General features: G+C 39.1%; 1 protein-coding gene across 1 annotated transcript in view; it reads left to right on the top strand.

Annotated features, from left to right (window-relative positions):
• ADCY2 (adenylate cyclase 2) overlaps positions 1-18,310 on the top strand; it is a 204,755-nt gene extending 186,445 nt beyond the window's left edge. Inside the window, exons 20-25 of the mRNA XM_032220470.1 lie at positions 1,098-1,256; positions 4,948-5,094; positions 9,706-9,813; positions 11,438-11,552; positions 16,087-16,211; positions 17,539-18,310. Of these exons, the coding sequence (XP_032076361.1) occupies positions 1,098-1,256; positions 4,948-5,094; positions 9,706-9,813; positions 11,438-11,552; positions 16,087-16,211; positions 17,539-17,691 (807 nt within the window). The 3' untranslated portion in view covers positions 17,692-18,310. The remainder of the gene's footprint in view (positions 1-1,097; positions 1,257-4,947; positions 5,095-9,705; positions 9,814-11,437; positions 11,553-16,086; positions 16,212-17,538) is intronic.
• The last annotated feature ends 1,423 nt before the right edge of the window (positions 18,311-19,733 follow it).

Here is a 19,733-nt window from a genome sequence, read left to right as displayed (position 1 = left end):
TCCCTTTATTTATTTATCAGCACAAATACAACATATATATAGATCTAGTAGTATAGTATAGATCTACTAGTATAGATCTATTATTATAGATCTAATAGTATAGATCTATCTACTAGTATAGATGTATAGATCTATAGATCTACTAGTATAGATCTATTTCAAGCTAGCTACTAGTCTCCCTTTATTTATTTATCAGCACAAATACAACACAAATGTAACAAAGGCAACAGTAAAAAAAAAATATTGGGTTTCTGTCGTGATGGTGTCTTGTGACGAGCCGATAGACAGATAATGGAAGCAGTTAGCTTCCTCCCACATTTGGGCATACCAGGGGTTGTGACACTAAATTACATACCTACTTTCCTGGCTCAGCTGATAAGGAGGAGGACCTTGTGGCTTAGTGGTTAACACATCTGCCTAAGATGTAATACAGCACAGGTTCGAATCCCAATAAGTGTATGGCTAGCTGATGAGAGCTAAATAGCTTGAAATAGATCTATACTAGTCTCCCTTTATTTATTTATGAGCACAAATAAAAGACAAATGTAACAAAGGCAACAGTAAAAAAAAAATATTGGGTTTCTGTCGTGATGGTCTCTTGTGACGAGCCAATAGACAGATAATGGAAGCAGTTAGCTTCCTCCCACATTTGGGCATACCAGGGGTTGTGACACTAAATTATGTGTGTGTGTGTGTGCGCGCGCACACACACACACACACACACACACATATATAATTTAGTGTCACAACCCCTGGTATGCCCAAATGTGGGAGGAAGTTCACTGCCTCCATTCTCTGTCCATCGGCTCGTCACAAGAGACCATCACGACAGAAACCCAATATTTTTACTGTTGCCTTTGTTACATTTGTGTTGTACATTTGTGTTTTACAACATATATATATATATATATATATATATATATATATATATATATATATATATATATAATTTATATTTATATATAATTTATATATATAATATATATGGAATTTATATTATATATATATATATATAATTTAAATATATATATATTTAAAACCATCTGATAGGACAAGATGCCTATTGTTTCTTTACTTCTGTGTCCTCTTTGTAACAGAATGAATATTACTGTAGGTTAGATTTTCTGTGGAAGAACAAATTCAAAAAAGAACGTGAAGAGATTGAAACGATGGAGAATTTGAATCGGCTTCTTCTGGAAAATGTATTGCCTGCTCACGTGGCTGAACATTTCTTGGCAAGGAACTTGAAGAATGAGGTCAGTCCACCTCACTACATCTCATCTTAGGTTAACTGACAAGGTCAATTTCCAGAGAGCAGAAGACAAACCACAGGCTGTAGATTCACCTGCCCCAGAAAGTAAGAACTGGCATAACAGCTTAACTCCATGTCTGCTTGCTATTTGTGAGAAGACAGCGTTGAAAAGGAAAAATTGTGGCGTTTTTTTTCCTGGTATTCAAACATTGATTGTGGTACTCTAAAGCAGTGTTTTTCAACTTCAGCAGCATTAACATATGTGGACTTCAACCAGGGGTGAAATGCTACCGGTTTGGGCCTGTTTGCCCGAACCGGTAGTAAAAAAAAATGTTACCGATTCAGGCGAAGTGGTAGTCAGCTGTGTGACAAATCAGCTGTGCTGCGTGATTTATATTTGCTAGAAATTGCACGGCATAGCTGATTGTCACACCGCTGATCGTCAGAACGTTTTTTTTTTTACTTTTTAAAGCATTTTTTACTACCGGTTCAAATGAAATCCTTTAAAAAGAGTTCCCTCGATCATGCGGCACAGCTGATTGTCTGAACTTTTTTTTTTTTACTTTTTAAAGCATTTCTTACTTTAAAAATGTGAAAAAATGCTTTAAAAAAGTTCCGATGATCACGTAGCACAGCTGATTGTCACACAGCTGATCGTTGGAACTTTTAAAAAACGTTCTAAAGCATTTTTTTACTACTGGTTCGAGTGAATCGGTATTTTAAAAATGCTGAAAAAAAGTTTTTATAAAGTTCCAACGATCAGCTGTATGACAATCAGCTGTGCCGCGTGACTTATATTCGCTAGAAAGCAGAAAATCCTGCTTTCTGGTGAATCTAAGTCACACGGCACAGCTGTTCCCCCTCCCCCACGCTATTCTACTTATCTTTGCAGACTCAGAAAAGGCTTCTTAGCGCCTGCGTTGCTCCTGCACGCAAAGCGTGCATGCGCGGGCAAAGCAAACCAGTAGCAGACTTCAGAGCATTTCAACCCTTACTTCAACTCTCATAATCCCCCCAGCCACATATCACAAAATTGCTGAGATTGAAAAACACTGCTGTGGATTTAACAAACCACTGAGATTTACAAACCCTCTTTTATAGCTGTTAATTTACAAATAAGGTGTGTCTGTTTGTCTGTATTAGAAGTTGCACAAAACAAAGAGTGTACATTTGGAGTCACCAGTTCTTGGGTTCGTTATTGCAAGCAATCCTTAAAAAACAAACCTTTGTATTGCAACACAAAGTTATATTTCTATTAATCCCTCACATGCACTGAAAAGACATGGATCTGTAACAGGGTATAGAATATACCTTCAAAGGCAATAAAAATAAAGCTTAACACTTGCCCAATTATCTATTGGCTTGAAGTACCAGGGAAAGAAGTAAATAATTTATGTCTTGGCAGTTCCATACAGTCTCTTACAAAAATCCTGAAATCGCACAAAATTGTAGCCATTTTAATTGTAAAAAATATTTTAAATTACTTGGGCCAGTAACTCCTTCTCAGTCCTAGGAAGGAGGAATTGCAAACCAGTTCTGAAAAACGTTACCAAGAATATTGCAAGGACTTGTCCAGGTGGTCTCCCAGAGTCAGAAAACCAACTCAAAGGCATAAAACGAGAGCCAGTTTGGCATGGTGAATAAAGCACCCGTCTAGAAACTAGGAGATTATGAGTTCTAGTCCTATCTTAGGTACAAAGCTAAGGAGGGCATTGAGACAGTCACTCTCCCTCAGCCACACGAAGGAAGTAATGCAAACCCATTTCTAAAATCTTGCCAGGAAAACTGCAGGAACCTTTCCAAGCAAGTCATCAGAATTTAAAAAATAAAAAATCTGACTTGAAGACATTTTTTAAAAAATACTATTTTAATCCATTAGCAAGCATCCACCTGCTGACAGTTTTCCCAAAGCAAAATCCTTCCAAGATGTAACATTTCAGTATAATTTCTTTTCTGCTTTAGCATTTTCTAAAATGATAAACTCTTCGTTTTCCCTTCTGAAATTTAAAATATTACCAATATTGTTGTTACACTGGGGATTTCTATAGCCTAAGAGGATGACCTGCTTTGCGTAGGAAGTAATTCTCTCCCAGCTACCTGTACTCATTTCCATCTGAAACCTCGGAATTACAAGCAGTCAGTTTTCTCTTCCCCGGCCATGACATTTAGAGTTTTATCAGTGATCCAGTATATGTTTACTAGGGTTTTCAAAGCCTTCGAAAGGGACAATTGTCCCAGTGTGTAAACAAGGGCAAAGTTTCCTTCCTTGAAGTGTTAAAGTAGCTGCAGGCTCTGGAAGGCCAGATTCAGTTGTTTCAGAGGCAGTTTTCTCTGTGTTCTTTTGGGTGCATGATTGCTTAATTTTTCTAGCAGCTCTGGAACAAATTTTCTCTTGCACGTGCACATGAGCGCAGAAAACTAGGAAAAGTCTTCAAAGCAATTCCTTGGAGCTTTCCAAAGAACGGGGATGCATTAACTCTTTAGGGTGAGATGCTCTTGACAATGTATTTTGAGAAATGTTCTTTCAAAATACACTGCATATTTCTATGATTTACAACTGAAATGTCTTCACTCCAAGTGTTCACTTGCTGCTTAGAAAGATCTCTATCAAGCATGCTAATGTAATCTCCCCATATGTTTATCTAGTTGGAAGGGATTCTGAATTAAGGCTCAGTCTCATGACACAATATCTGTCTTGTTGATCTGTTGCAGCCTGCACAACAGTAACAGACAACCAGCAATTTACTTGCACTAGACCATATCACTAGAAAAGGCAATTATATATATGCACACAGAAAATCCTAGGATGCATTGGCTCCCTCCCCATTAAACTGCATATGGAAGCACAGCTGTGTGGGAACTGTATATCTAAATGGTTTTGCACTGGGGTTTCTTTTCAGCGTTCTCTGCTGGAAATGCTGAACAATGCTTTGATGGTAAATAATTTTGACTTCCTTTGGCAAGAATCTTTTCATACATTTCCAATCTAATTAAAAAAGATGAAAGAAAGCAGCGTCCTATTTCACTCTTCCAAATAATATAACTTTCTCAATCTCCAATTAAGATAGCAGGATCTGCAACAATTGCTACATCTTGCATATCACAGACTTACATGAATTATGCCTGTTTATTATTAAGACCTTTTAAAAGAGCTCATCAACTCGTCAACTCATGATGATCATCATCAACTCATGATGGCAAATATACCTACTATTCCTTATTCCTATTTTCCCCACAACAACAATGTGGTGAGAGAGCTGAGAAGTGATTGACCTAAAGTCACCCAGATGGCTTTCATGTCTAAGGCAAAACTAGAACTCGGAGCCTCTTGGTTTCTAGGCCTGCATTTCCACCGCTACATCAAATTGGCTATTTGAGAAGTGTATCGCAGAAATGCTTAAATGTGTATCAAATACTTTTGGTGATGACCAACATAGTTTGCTGTAGTTAAGGATACTTGTCATACAAATGAATTTTAATGCAATAGTTTAATCAAATTAATTAATGCTTTTAATTTAATCAATGGTTTTGGATGAAACTAAAGCAAGAAGCAATGCAAAGTGGATATGAATTTATCTTTGTATAATTTTGTAAAAACCATTAGTACTTTTTTCTTTCTTTTTTACTATTATTTTATGTATGACTTCTGCTGAGAAACATGGATAACATTTCTCTTATTCGTCTCTCAACAACAGGATTTATACCATCAGTCGTATGACTGTGTCTGTGTCATGTTTGCCTCCATTCCAGACTTCAAAGAATTTTATACAGAATCTGATGTTAACAAAGAAGGTTTAGAATGTCTCAGGCTTCTAAATGAGATCATTGCTGACTTTGATGATGTAAGTGTATTATTCCTTCAATTAAAATATGAGCCAGAACTTATGCTGAAACAAAGACTTCTTAGCCACTTTCCAAGACAGGAATGCTCTTAAACCCATTAAGTCAATTAATTCTGTCCAAGAAATATATTTTGAAACATTATATTTATTTCAACCTTTTGGCAGAGAAGATTGTTGCTTAGAATCTACAGAATAACAGAGTTGGAAGGGACCTTGGAGGTCTTCTAGTCCAGTTCCTGCTCAAACAGAAAACCAGACAAATGGTTGTCCAATCTAAACAGTGTTAGCCATAATCCGTAACAATGCCTAACTTTAAACTTCAAATCACACTGTCAACTAAGTTCATGGGATTCTTGCTGTAGAGAAGATTGATGGAGAGAGTTCTGTGAATACCACCTTAAGTTCCTGGGGGACAAGAATTAAAGAGGGATAAAGTTAACTGTGGTCAAAAGGAGCTGTTATTTAATTATGTGACAGATAGATTCTTTTCCCTATTTTCCCTATATTTTGAACAGAAGTGTACAGAAAAAAGAGAACAAACCAGTTTCGAAGTCGCTTGGGCATATGGCCAAGCCTGTTCTAGAAGAGTCCTATGAGATACAGGGGAATCACCTCTATCTGATTCCAATTTCTTAGTGAAAGGAAGTTTCTTTGGTCTGTATAAGTGATGTCCTCCAATTCTCTCCTTTGGGCAAAACATTATCTACTATGTTATGGACATTGTGGCATATTCTCCTTCAAAAACAAGCTTTGGGTTGTTGATTTTCTTAATTAAGAATGTTTTAAGTATAGAAAGTGATTGAATGGACTAATCTGGGAAGGTACAATCTATGAGAATAAGCAGAACAGTTATTAATTCAGCTGTTATTGAAGACAGTGAACATTAGTCATGTCAACAGCAAGCAGAACTTTGAAGCTGGGGCAAAAAAAGTCATTGGGCTATCTCTCACTTATAGCAGCTGCCAGAGTAATTGCCAAACTATTTTGATTAACACATAGACATTATAATTATGTGATTTGCTGTGAAAGTGTTCCTGAATCTCAAATTTTGTTCTTTATCCAGTTTTACATATTTTTTCTTCTGTGATTGTTTGGATTTGGCCATTATTTCCCCATTATTATGTTGATAGTTTAGCACTTTTATGGCCAGTGTATAAAACTATTTAAAGTAATATGTTTAGGAAACTCAGTACAATAGCCAAGGTGGCGCAGTGGTTAAATGCAGCACTGCAGGCTGACTGCTAGATCAGCAGTTCAGCGGTTCAAATCTCACCGGCTCAGGGTTGACTCAGCCTTCCATCCTTCCGAGGTGGGTAAAATGAGGACCCGGATTGTTGTTGGGGGCAATATGCTGACTCTGTAAACCGCTTAGAGAGGGCTGAAAGCCCTATGAAGCGGTATATAAGTCTACTGTTATTGCTATTATTGCTATTGCTATTGCTATTATTGCTATGTTTAAACATGTGAAGCTTCAAACCTGGCAAAGAAACTGAACCTGGAGGAATGTAATTGTACACATAAAACAGCTTGTTGTGTTTACATTTTTGTGAGCATATGGAAACAAGAGAAAATACTGTTTGAAGTAACAGGTCCATATGTATATTTTTCAAGGCTACATTAAATATTCCGTTTATATTTAAGCACAGCAAACCAAGAGCCAGTGTAATGTAGCAGTCAAAATTTGGGAGATAAATTGGGGACACAATAGTTCCAACTTGTCATTCAGTAAAGGAATTCGCCAGCCCACCTTATTTTACACAGTTTTTGATATGGAATAAAATGAGCAGAGAAGAAATTTCCATCTATGCTGCCATGATGGCAGCAGAGAAAGGATGAAATGTAAATGGAAACCTGTTGTGGCCCAGCAGGAGCCGTTGGAGCTGCCACCAGACTCCAACAGCGAAGGGGCCCTATGAGTCGGCTCTGGAGGATGTGGAGGACCCTGGATAGGGTTCTGACTCCGAGCGGGGTGCAGAGAGGCTGGTTGGCCACCAGGAGGCACCAAAGCCTTGGACCAGTGGGAAGGAGACAAGGGAGTGTGATCTTGAAGTCATGCATTGGAGCAGTGGGGAGGAGCCAAGGGAGTTGTTCCTGGATGCCCGGCAACGGAGAGCTAATAGGCATAAGGAACAGTTACGCAGTTACAGGAGATAATTGCACTCAGCTAGTGGTAATTAGGCTCCTCTCAAGACTATCAAAGGAATGATTGTGCACACCCCCTTTTGCAGGAGTCAACGTATTCACTAAAGTTGGAGAACTTTTCGTGGCTAGCTTGGCAGGCTGGATTGCTGCCAAGGTTAGTCTGTACTGGATTGCTGGCAATGTCTTGTCTGTGCTGGATTGCTGCCAAGGTCCTGTTTGTGTGTCAATAAATCCTTGCAGTATCTTTGTCTTGGCGTACTTTGGTGTAGGACGAGGGGGGTCAGAACAGAAACCTAAGCATGAGTTACAATGAGTATGAAATCTCAGGGACAGTAAACCAAACTTTCCCCCTTCTTACAAAAAGTTTTGGTTGACAGACTCACAAGCTTAGTTTCAAAGGATGAAGAGTTTAGCAACATCAGCAGATTTAATGTTGCCATCCAGTCTGCACTCAGGGCTATGGACTGGGACAACTAAGTTGTTTCCTTCAACAAGGTCAGCTGATCCAGTCAGCTGACTTGGGATAAAAATACTGGAATGTGGAGATATGTTGGGGAAAGCATCTCACCTGCATATGCATTGTGTCTCAACACTGAGTTTCTATATTATTTATGAAATGGGCAGATACATTTAAAGAGATTACTACTGTTCTATCTAGACCAGTGGTTCTCAACCTTCCCAATGCTGCGACCCTTTCATACAGTTCCTCATGTTGCGGTGACCCCAAACCCTAAAATTATTTTCGTTGCTACTTCATAACTGTAATTTTGCTACTGTTATGAATCATAATGTAAATATCTGATATGCAGGATGTATTTTCATTATTACAAATTGAACATAATTAAAGCATAGTGATTAATCACCAAAACAATATGTAATTATATATTGTGAAATGGTTTGCTAATGAAAATTATATATATATATATATATATATATATATATATATATATATGTGTGTGTGTGTGTGTGTGTGTGTGTGTGTGTGTGTGTCACAACCCCTGGTAAGTCCCAATTATGGGAGGAAGCTAACTGCTTCCAACATCTGTCAATCGGCTCGTCACAAGAGTCCATCACGACAGAAACACATACATACATTCATACATACATATATACATATATACATAATATAATATAATCTCTAACCTTGTTACAAAAAGTCCATGAAACATTTCAGTTGGTAACAAAATTTAAAAAAAACGGAGAAGAAAGACAGTAAAAAAAAATGGGTCAAAGAGAAATACAGTACTAGGTTGGATATCCCCTCCTATTGTTCATCTTGTCCTATTGGTTCTTTATGATTTATCAATTGTTGTTTCTAACTAATGATTGTAACTATTATTATGACCTATGACCTATTACTTGCTCTTTATATGTACACTGTGAGTTGGGGCACTAGAGACAAATTCCTTGTGTGTCTTATCACACTTTACCAATAAATATTTCTATTTCATGGGCGGCATACAAATCTATTAAAATTGACAAAAAGTGACAAAATTCATTCTATTCCTATTCTATTCATATTCCATTCCTATTCTGATTTCATTCCTATTTCCATTCCCATTCCATTCCATTTTCCTATTCCATTCTATTCTAAGCATGGAAGCTTAAAACTTAAAACTAAAAAGATGTAGTGCTTTTTTTTTTTTTAAGCGGCTGCTGAAGATGTTTTGTGACGGCTACCTTTTTTCCCCTCCGCCCCTAAACTCCTGGAATCCTCTCGCTCCCAAGTTTTCCAACCACCCATTCATTCATAGATATCACGGGAAGGAAACAAAGGCGGGTCTCCTTGTGAATGGACGGAAGTTTTTACAGAAAAGGGAAAACCCGAACGTCTGGAGCCAGCTGCTGCAGAGCACCCGTGCGAACTTCTGAGTCTCCGAGGAGGAGGCAGCTGCGGACTGAAGGGACATCGTTGCCATCCTTCCCCCCTCGGTTCTCAGCACCTTCTTCCCGGCGTCCCCTCCCCTCACCGCTGGGAGACCGAGCCCAGCCACCTCTCAGGGCGCTGCCTAGCTGGTGCTCACACGCTCCATTCTCCCCCCTCCCCTCCCCACATCAAGCACAGCCATCTGATCCGCCCATCAATGCCTCTCATGTCATAATTGACTGGACGCCGGCTGTCCTCGCACCGCCGTTCCTGTCAGGTAGCCCCTCCCTTTGGCAAGGCAGCGCCCGCCGCTGCCGCTGCTCCCCTGGCTCCAAACAGTGGCACGCAGGTGTCTCGGTTCCTAAGACCATCGAAAATACATGTTTTCCGATGGTCTTAGGCGACCCCTGTGAAAGGGTAGTTCGACCCCCAAAGGGATCGCGACCCACAAGTTGAGAACCGCTGATCTAGACTACCCCCAAAAAATTGTGATTCTGGACTTGGGCTCTTTTTAAAGAAGTATCTAGTGACAAATATAGAAAGTGTGTATTAACAAAGCTAATATGTGATTGTTTTGTAATCAGACATCTGTTTCTTCACAGCTGTTATCGAAGCCCAAGTTTAGTGGAGTTGAAAAAATCAAGACAATTGGAAGCACATATATGGCCGCCACAGGATTAAGTGCAATGCCCAGTCAAGAACACAGTCTGGTATACATTAATTTTATATTGATCATTAGTCAAAAAGGCAGAGTTTGGGATAGGCTGCAGAAATTTAGTCATCCTGATCCTAATGAAGTGTTTCTGAATAGTGCTCCAATAGTGCTTATTTGGAGTATTCACAGGTGTATTTTCAGTCATTTCAGATTGAAAAATAAATCTGAGAAAGTCCTACTGTAAACTCAAAAGTCATTTGTTTGCCCCTTGCCGATCTTGAATTAGGGTCACAGCATGGACCTGTCATCTTGGCAAATGTAGTAAAAAGCTTCTATTCACCAGGAATGAAAGGATGTGTTAGAATCAGAGAAAGTGTGTCAAATTTTTCTTTTCCCCATCAGAGTGGTTCCATCTGAAGCCCAACAACAAGCAGCATTTGTGGGGAGAATCATTGTAAAAAAAAAGTCAACTGCTTCCCCACTATTATGCCCCTTCTCTGCAACTCTCTGCTCCTACATTTAAAGTTATGGGGTTAAATGCAAAAATTGATCCATATTGTGCTACGCGATTCACCCCGTCCTTCAAATAGAGACTCCTCCTCCAATATTTATTGTTTGACTAGTTGTAGAATTACTGTTGTCACATATGAAATGCAAAACAATTTACTGACACCTAAAATGCTCACTTTTCATCCCAAAACAACAATTTTGCCAATTTAATGGAAAAGTTACTGTCACTGTAAGTAGAATAGAGTATGCTTCAAAGTATCAGGTGGAAAATATTGTATTTATAATAACTAACATTTCAGTGTTTATATCTATATTTAAATTTGAAATTGTACAAATCAAACGTTATTTCTCTTCCTGCTCTACCTTTCCAATGAAATTCAGAGGGATTTTGATTCTTACGTCTTTTGCAAGTAGGATACGTTCAAAGAACTTTGCTGCGTCTTCAAAATGCACAGAAATAGCCCCATCCTACTTTGCTATTTAATCATTGCAGCTCATAAAATGGACACATGCCCTAGTGTTCATTCATTATGAGACATAGTCCAAGACAGCTGGACTCTTCTTAATAAAACAGATACAGGAACCCAAGGCATTGTTTCCTTCATTTTAATTTGCATTTTGCAGTAAAGGGCAGATTCCAATATTTCGCAGCTTGGGCCCCAAACTGAGAGTCCCATTGTGTTAGCCTTAACAACAGGCACTAACCTCTTTAATATATATTCTCCTTGTGCTACTTCATGCAGCAGACCACTGACAGAGAGTGGAATGATGAGCGTTGAGATCAGCAAGCAGCAAATGCTTATGCAAGGAAATTGGGAAAGGTCTTACCTATGGGAAACTGGCAGATGGTCTCATAACAGCTCAGAAATACCTAGATAAAGCCCTGGGAAATTTCTTGACTGCAGGAAGAAAGTAGTGTGTTCACGATTTGAAGATATGCTTTCTCAGATACTGCAATAAATAATGTACAGCTAAAGTTTGGCACATTTTCTAAGAAGTCCCCCTGATATTAATTATTGATACTGATATTATTAATGAATGTTCATGTAGCCCTAAAATTGAAGCATGTCTTCCCAGAATGTTTTCATGTGGATTTGCATAGAAAGCAAGTTTGGTGACATGTGTTGATTTATTTCACTTGCCTTATTGTGATGTGTGTTTGCATTCAGGAACCTGAGCGACAATATATGCATATTGGGACTATGGTAGAGTTTGCATTTGCCCTTGGAGCGAAACTGGATGTAATAAACAAGCATTCCTTTAATGATTTCAAACTTCGAGTAGGTAAGTGAAGAGTATCACAAGTTGTCTCGTAGCAGAAACTTGTAATGTTTCATTCTGTGTTGCAAATTCATGGTTGTTTTTTTTACATAGTTATATCAATAACTCACATGTCTATAAAAAAGGACAAATCTGTTTTATGTCCCACATTCTCAGTTGTTAAAGATAAAAGGATAAAGTCATATCACAAAATGTTGCAGGATAATGAACAAAATAAAAACCCAGAAGCTTAACACAAATTCAGTCCATGGCAAGGATATGAAGCAGATTTTCTATCAGTAGAGAAGAAATGTTACCATTTTCTCAAGGTTTGGTTGTGATTATATGATGCTCTTTAGCAATTTCAGAAAATACCATGCCACTAAGAAAAAAAGGATGATGAAAACAAAAAGAAAAATGATCTTATATACATTATAGAGGAAACACTTTTTAAATAATGAAATAAGAATACAGTAGGTAGAGTAAGTCCATCAAGGTCTTTGTGAGGAAGAGAAAGACAGATTTTGAGAAGGTTGCATTTCCCCTGTGCTGTTTCACCTTTTTTTAAAAATTAAGAAATCTTTCGCCTTTTTAAATCTGAACATGTGAGTTATACCAGCCTGCCTTATTTTATTTTATTTTATTTATTGTCAGGAATTCCATGGCTACTATCTCATATAATGAATCTAAGGGCTGCAACAATCCATAAAACATAGCTAAAAATAAAAGTGCCCTTTTCATTATCCTTTTGTTAAAATTCAACCCCTAAATAAATAGATAAAATGTTTTCTTTTTTCTAAAATATTCAGAGTTTGTGGAATCAAAAGAAAGAATATTACATTTCTGCCTGACTGAAGGTCATTGCAATATTCAGCACCTTTTAGGAACACAAAACGTTTTTGAATACAATGTGAAGTTAAAAGGCATCCTGTGTGTGTGTATAAATATAAAAACTATTTAATTTAACAAGATATGCTTTTTGTATTCTCACTCAAAATTGGATTATTCTATCTAGCCCATAGATTACAATCATTTTAGCTTACAGCATCCCCTAGTGTCAAAACCTTGGCAATGAATTGATAGTCACAGATTGAACAATATTTCGTCCTCTTCATCTGTACGGTATTTTCTGCATTAGTTTCATCCTTTCCATCCAGAAAAACATTCCCAGTTTTGTATTTATTTATGTAGGATATCCAGTGATTTCTAATTCTTTTCCTGAATACTGAGGATCTTTTTCAAGGACAGGTGCAGCGTTTTTTCACTTCTTTTTCCTAAGATCCTCTGGGAAAATATTGATATAAGCTGCATCTAATGTGTGTTCATTGCATTCTTTTAAGTGTCACTGAATGGAAAGTTACTGTATTCAGTTCTTCTCCTTGCCCCACTTTGTTATTTTTATTTATAATTTTGCTAGAAGAAAACTACATGCAACTTAAAAACCATAGTTTTATGACCATGAATTTTGATAAACTCTTATTGGTAGCCCTGGATGAAGGTTGTGGACTGTGAGCCATTGCAATATATGTGGATCAGTGGTGGGATTCAAATAATTTAACAACCGGTTCTCTGCCCTAATGACCATCTGGGTAGGTGGGGCTCGGTGGTCATGTGACTGGATGAGCGTGGCCAACTCAAGATCACTCAGGTCGATGGACGCTTCGCCTTAGCTGTTACAATGTAATAAGGGTTAACTGGAGAGGCAGTTTCTGTAAGCAGGTCAATAAAGATTAGGCTAGAAACAACACCAGAATGTTTCCTTCCTGCCTTCCTTACAGGATTAGCCCTGTAAAGTGGGGGAGAAACAAAAGGAGATTTCTTCTAACAATCGGTTCTCTGAACTACTTAGAAAGTTACCAACCGGTTCTCCCGAATAGGTGCAAACTGGCTGAATCCCACCACTGATGTAGATATTTTCCTTAATTGCTGGTGGCGCTGGTCTGTAAATAGGAACAGTCTTGGTCTCTGGCACAGGAACAGTGTTATGGAAGTAGTATTAAAGTTGAGTTAGGGAACCAGCTGAATATAGTTTTAAATCAGCTTGTTTTTTGGAAGAAATACTGAATGTAGGTTCTACAGACCTTTCATGCTACTGTGCTTTGATATCATATTCATATCAGACTTAGAGGACAGATTCAAGGAAATTTCCATCTGCTAATAGAATCTATCCCAACATAGCTGGGATCAATTGTGTTGTGCAGTGATTTATACATGGCAATTGATCCCACTCCTTAATAAAGCATTTCCCGAGTAGTGGTTAAGGCAACTATGCTAGAAAGCGAGAGACTGTGGGTTCTAGGCAGGGGTGGGTTCCTGCCAGTTCTAACCTCTTCTATAGAAGAGGTTCCATAAATCAACAGTGCTATTTAGAACCGGTTCCAGCTAACTCCCCCTGCCTGTCCGCACATCATCAAGATGAAGAGCGAGAGGAGGAATTCTGGGAGTTGAAGTCCACAAGTCTTAAAGCTGTCAAGTTTGAACACCCCTGGGGTTTTTTCTAAAGGGTTAGGGGTGCAAGGGTCTTGTAACTTGACAGCTTTAAGACTTGCGTGCTTCAATGCCAGAATTCCTGAGCCAACATTTTGGTTGCTAAGCAAGAGCATTGTTAAGTGAGTTTCACCACATTTTACAAGTTGGCCACACCCACCCATTCACATGGCTGGCAAGCCACTCCCACCCAGTCACATGGCTGGCAAGCCATTCCCACCCATTCACATGGCCGACAAGCCACTCCCACAAAGCAGGCCACACCTACAGAAGAGGTTCTAAAAAAATTTGAAACCCACTACTGGTTCTAGAGTCCCACTTAGGCATGAAGACTGGCCCAAAGCTAGGTAACTTTAGGGCAGTCACTCCTTCTCAGCCATTCATCTCACAGGGTTGTTGTGGGGGGGGGGGAGAGAGAAGCAGGAATATTAGGTATATTTGCTGCCTTGATTTGGGGAAAAGAGAAAGAGAAAGGAGCACTAGGTAGGTTATTACCTTATTTATCAAAACAATGAAGACAGAAAATAAATAAATAAAATGCTTTGGGTGACATTAATTTAATGTGCATGTGCTTTTTTATTAGTGTTTGTAGAGTTCATCTAAAATTAACAGCTAAATAATTTCTCCTTGATTGTCTTAGCCAGCAGTCTATTATTTGTCTGTAAATAACACTGTAAATTATGAATCTCTCTTGGCTTAGGGCCCATTTTTTCAATCGCTTCGTGTTTCTTTTTTTAACTTGAGCAACTGTTGTGTTTAGTTATCTATTACATTAATCAGTGTCTGCGATAAAGAAGAACAAATAGACATGTAAGAAAGATATATTGTCTCCAACAAAAATTTCCTTTATGCAGTCATCCTTCAGCAATTTTCTGGTTTTCTCCAAGGGGATGTGAGGGCAATAATAGCCTTAACTGAATGCAAAGCAATTGGCATAGACGCACCGGTGGTGGGTTTCTGCCGGTTTGCACCGGATCGGGGGAACCAGATGGTGAAATGGGCCTGGAAGTAATTTCCAGAACGCCTGCCCCGGCCCTGTCGCGCTCCACGCTCACCCCCACCCGCTGGAGAGGTCCAGTGGCACAATCCACCAAACAGCAGAGGCAAGTTCAGGAGTTTTCTCCTGGATTCCCCTCTGTCTTGCCTCCTCCAATCTCCCAAAGTTCTTTCCCCCGCGTGTGATAGCTTTCTATTGGATTCCCCTCTGTCTTGCCTCCTCCGATCTCCCAAAGTTCTTTCCCCCCGCGTGTCATAGCTTTCTACTGGATACCCCTCTGTCATACCTCCTCCAATCTCCCAAAGTTCTTTCCCCCGCGTGTGATAGCTTTCTATTGGATTCCCCTCTGTCTTGCCTCCTCCGATCTCCCAAAGTTCTTTCCCCCGCGTGTGATAGCTTTCTACTGGATACCCCTCTGTCATACCTCCTACAATCTTCCAAAGTTCTTTCTCCCACGTGTGATAACTTTCTACTGGATTCCCCTCTGTCCTGCCTTCTCCGATCTCCCTAATTTCAGCCCTTAATCCTCCAGTTGTCTATTTTTGGGAGGTTTTCCCCTCTCCCCCCCCCCTACATAGGAGTTACAAAAAAAATGCCACATGGCTTGGGGTGGTGGTCATGTGACTGAGTGTGCATGAGTGATGTCAAGTTGGCCATACCTGCCCGGTCACATGACTGCCAAGCCACGCCCACAAAATAGGCCACACCCACAGAATAGGTTCTAAAAAAATTTGAAACCCACCACTGAGACGCACTACCTTGGTGGTGCTTCCTCCCTCCCTCCTTCTCGTTTGCTTCTTAAGTTCAGAGGTACCTTCTCCGTGCTTTTTATCTTAGAGAGGGAGATCTGAATTTTAGAATATGGATCACACACTATCAATGATTATATAAGCTGAGTTACATTGAGAATGTCTGGTTTTTTAGTTTGATAGAAAAGTACCCCAACGTTTTTGACAACTGTTTGAGCAAAATAGTCAGGTTGAAATATTTTTATTTGCATCTTTTATTTGCATCTATGCTTTTTTAAAATAAATAACAATAGAGGGCAAAATAAATTACATTTCCTTTTTACAGGTATCAATCATGGGCCTGTAATTGCTGGAGTCATTGGAGCTCAGAAACCACAATACGACATCTGGGGCAACACTGTGAATGTGGCCAGCAGGATGGATAGTACTGGCATTTTAGATAAAATACAGGTTATTTTTTTTATTCTTGCTAATAGCCAACAGATCTTGTGTGGAATCTGATTCTGTTCTTTTAGGGACAGGATATTCAAAGCAGGGGATCAGGGAGTTAGAACGTTTATATTGTTAATCATTTGAAAGAGGTAGCGTTTCATAAGTTAATTTATAAAGGAGAAAAATAGCAACACCTACCAAAAAAGTTTTCTGCAGATGTTTTACAAATAAAGAACCCCTGTCTGCCTTCATTTCTGCTCATCCTTTTTTTCTCTTCATCCTTCCTATGTACAAGAAGAAACCCAACTAAACAAACAAAAATGTACCACTAGTTTCATTGGAGTTGTTAACTTAAAATTTGCTTTTAATTTTTATAAAAGTTAATACAATTTTAAAAAAAACTTTATCCACCTCAGAATATTAGCATTATCCTAAATGATCCTGCAGTAAATTGTGAGTCCTACTTACAACCCACTCACCAAACTCATTATGTTCCAGGTTCAGCTAATTGAAATCCCATTGATTTCATTGGATTTCTGTTCTGAGCCCCCTCCTCCATCCAGGAACGAAAGCCAAAACCAACGTAAATAAGAAGGTTTCTTTTAATCAGTCAAGACTCTTGTTGGCTGCAAGCGACATAAACAAAGAGATAAGCACTCTGGCAGCAAGTCCTACAAAACTTGGCAGCAATGCAAACAAACTCTGGCAGCAATCCAGCCTGCCAAGTTTGTTTCTTGTTAGTCCTTAACGTGAACGTTGACTTCTGCAGAAAGGCGTGGCACAAGCAGTCTCTTTTATAATCAGGAGAGGATCTTAATGAGCATCAGCTGAGTGTAATCATCTCTTGTAATTATGCCATTGTTCTTGATGCCGAGTAGCCCTTCGACGGCATGCATCCCGGAACAACTTACAGGTGTTTTCTGGATCACTCACTCTTGTCTCCTCCCCTGGTGGCCAACCAGTCTTTCCTCGCCCTGCTCAGAGTCGAAACCCTGTCCAGGGTCCTCCACCTCCTCCAGGGCCGACTCATAAGACCCTTCGCTATCGGAGTCTGGCGGCAGCTCCAACGGCTCCCGCCGGGCCACAACACATTTTTAAATATTACAAACTGCTAATATGTCCCAATATATTTTGTTCATGTATTTGTCCATTAAGATAATCAGGAAAGACTCTGAATGAGATTCTCATCTTTAAAATTGGCAAAGTTATATTGAAAACCTTCCCCATAATTATGTCTGTTGATCTATACTTACAGCAAATCGTTCAGGACCTAGAAGAGAAGAAAAAGATAGACTTTCTTTAAAGTGTGTGTTCTGATTGTGTTTATTTAAATAATTTTTTGCAGGTCACGGAAGAAACCAGTAACATCTTACAAACATTGGGGTACATTTGCACCTGCCGAGGTGTCATTAACGTCAAAGGGAAGGGAGAGCTCCAGACCTACTTTGTACATACTGAAATGACTAAATCCCTTTCCCAGGGGAATGTGGCATCATGAAATATATCAAGGGTAGACAGTCTCATATTTTTAGAGAAAATGAACCCCTCACTTTTTTCTTAAATCTCCTCTAGCCCACACCATGAACAACATGTGTGTATTTTTCTGGTGTGTAGAAACGTTGCTGTAGTCGTGTCTACAGTCTCATCCCACCATTCACCACCAAGAGACCTCGGTAGTTGTCAAGATTCCAGAAATGGCCAATGCGAGTGCTGTGCACTGAGATAATGACAGCTTGATTTATATTCTTGACTCTCTCCAGTGGTAAAAAAAATAATTGAGGGAAATAAACAGAGTTGGAAAAATTAATGGCCTGATGCAGGAGGAGGCTATGAAGACAATAATTTAAAAAAAATAATAATACAGAAAAGCACTTGACGGCAATAAAATTAGAGCTGCATGAAACATCGTGAAAAATATGGTAGCTCCATGTAACATCCTCTAATCCTGAATTATATAATTCTGAATATCTTAATTCTATCCCTTCATCATTACAACTTGGGTGTGTTGACTAGTTGTGTCTCACAGCCAACAACATAAAATAGAGCTTCAGGCTTGATAGTTTCCCCAGAGGAATTCATAGACAAGCAGGACCAGTTTTGTATAAAATGTGTTTTGATGCCCTTGTCTTTTGTAATATAAACTCATTAAAGGTTTCTATGTACTTTATTTGCGATTGTGAGTTTGTTACGCCTGTCACGTGTCGTCAGTGAGCTTTCTGACACAAAGACAAAAACCCAAACTCTTCTGCCAGAAATATATGATTTAAATATCTTCAAAGTCAAAGGTGGTAAAGCCATAGAAGCAGGGGATAAATATTAACAAAGTAATAATGCATTTATTTGTTTTATTTTATAGCCGTTTTGTACGTATGAATTCCCCTTAGTGCTACTTAACACAATGTTACCATTGAAAGTATGAAAAATGAGAGGCAGTCAGTAACTTCTTCCTAACTTTGTTGTGGATATAGAAAGTAGAGCAATTACTGTAACAGTTTACCTACTCATCATTAATATCCCACTAGTGATCATAAAAAGAAAAAGCTGAACCTACAAAGAGGAAGTCTGAATTAATGCCAAGCTTTTAACAGCTTATTTATGCTAGATAGGCAAATGCTGAAAGTATATTTTATGCAAAACTATTGCTATAAATAATTGTTCTGAACCCCCTCTTCATACACCAAAGCACACCGAGACAAAGATACTTCAAGGATTTATTCACACACAGACTAGACCTTGGCAGCAATCCAGCACAGACTGACCTTGGCAGCAATCCAGCACAGACTGACCTTGGCAGCAATCCAGCCTGCCAAGATAGCCACAATAGCTTCTCCAGCTCTAGTAAATACGTTGATTCCTGAGACGAGGAAAGCCATTCCTTTTATAATCTTGAGAGGAGCCTAATTACCACCAGCTGACTTCCATTATCTCCTGTAACTGCATAACTGTTCTTTACGCCTATTAGCCCTCCGTTGCCGGGCATCCAGGACCAACTCCCTTGACTCCTCTCTATTGCTCCAATGCATGACGTCAGGATCACACTCCCTTGTCTCCTCCCCACTGCTCCAAGGCTTGACTTCAGGAGCACACTCCCTTTGGCTCTCACTGCTGCTCCAGGCATCAGGCACTTCCTGGTGGCCAACCAGCCTCTCTGCGCCCTACTCGGAGTCAGAACCCTGTCCAGGGTCCTCCACATTTTCCAGAGCCAACTCATAGGGCCCCTCCCTGTCAGAGTCTGGTGGCAGCTCCAACGGCTCCTGCTGGGCCACAACAAATAATGATCTAAAAAGACTCAAAGAACATGGATGATGATGCACTACAATAATTTATGATACTACGTAGTGTACTATAATATATAAACAAAAGATGCCATTCAATTCCTGGTAAAAATTTCACCATGAGGAAAACGAAATGACAAAAAGTGTCATCATGTAAAATCTAGAAGTTATGGACTTGTTTCAGATAGTGGGACACAAATATATAATTCTAATATTTACTGTGTGATGACATCATTGTACATATTTCATCATTTTGGGTTTGCCT

This window comes from Thamnophis elegans, chromosome 6 (assembly GCF_009769535.1).
Source record: "Thamnophis elegans isolate rThaEle1 chromosome 6, rThaEle1.pri, whole genome shotgun sequence".
Classification (NCBI taxonomy): Eukaryota; Metazoa; Chordata; class Lepidosauria; order Squamata; family Colubridae; genus Thamnophis; species Thamnophis elegans.
Note: the sequence above shows the minus strand (reverse complement) of the source record. Positions and strands in the feature narration are given on the sequence as shown.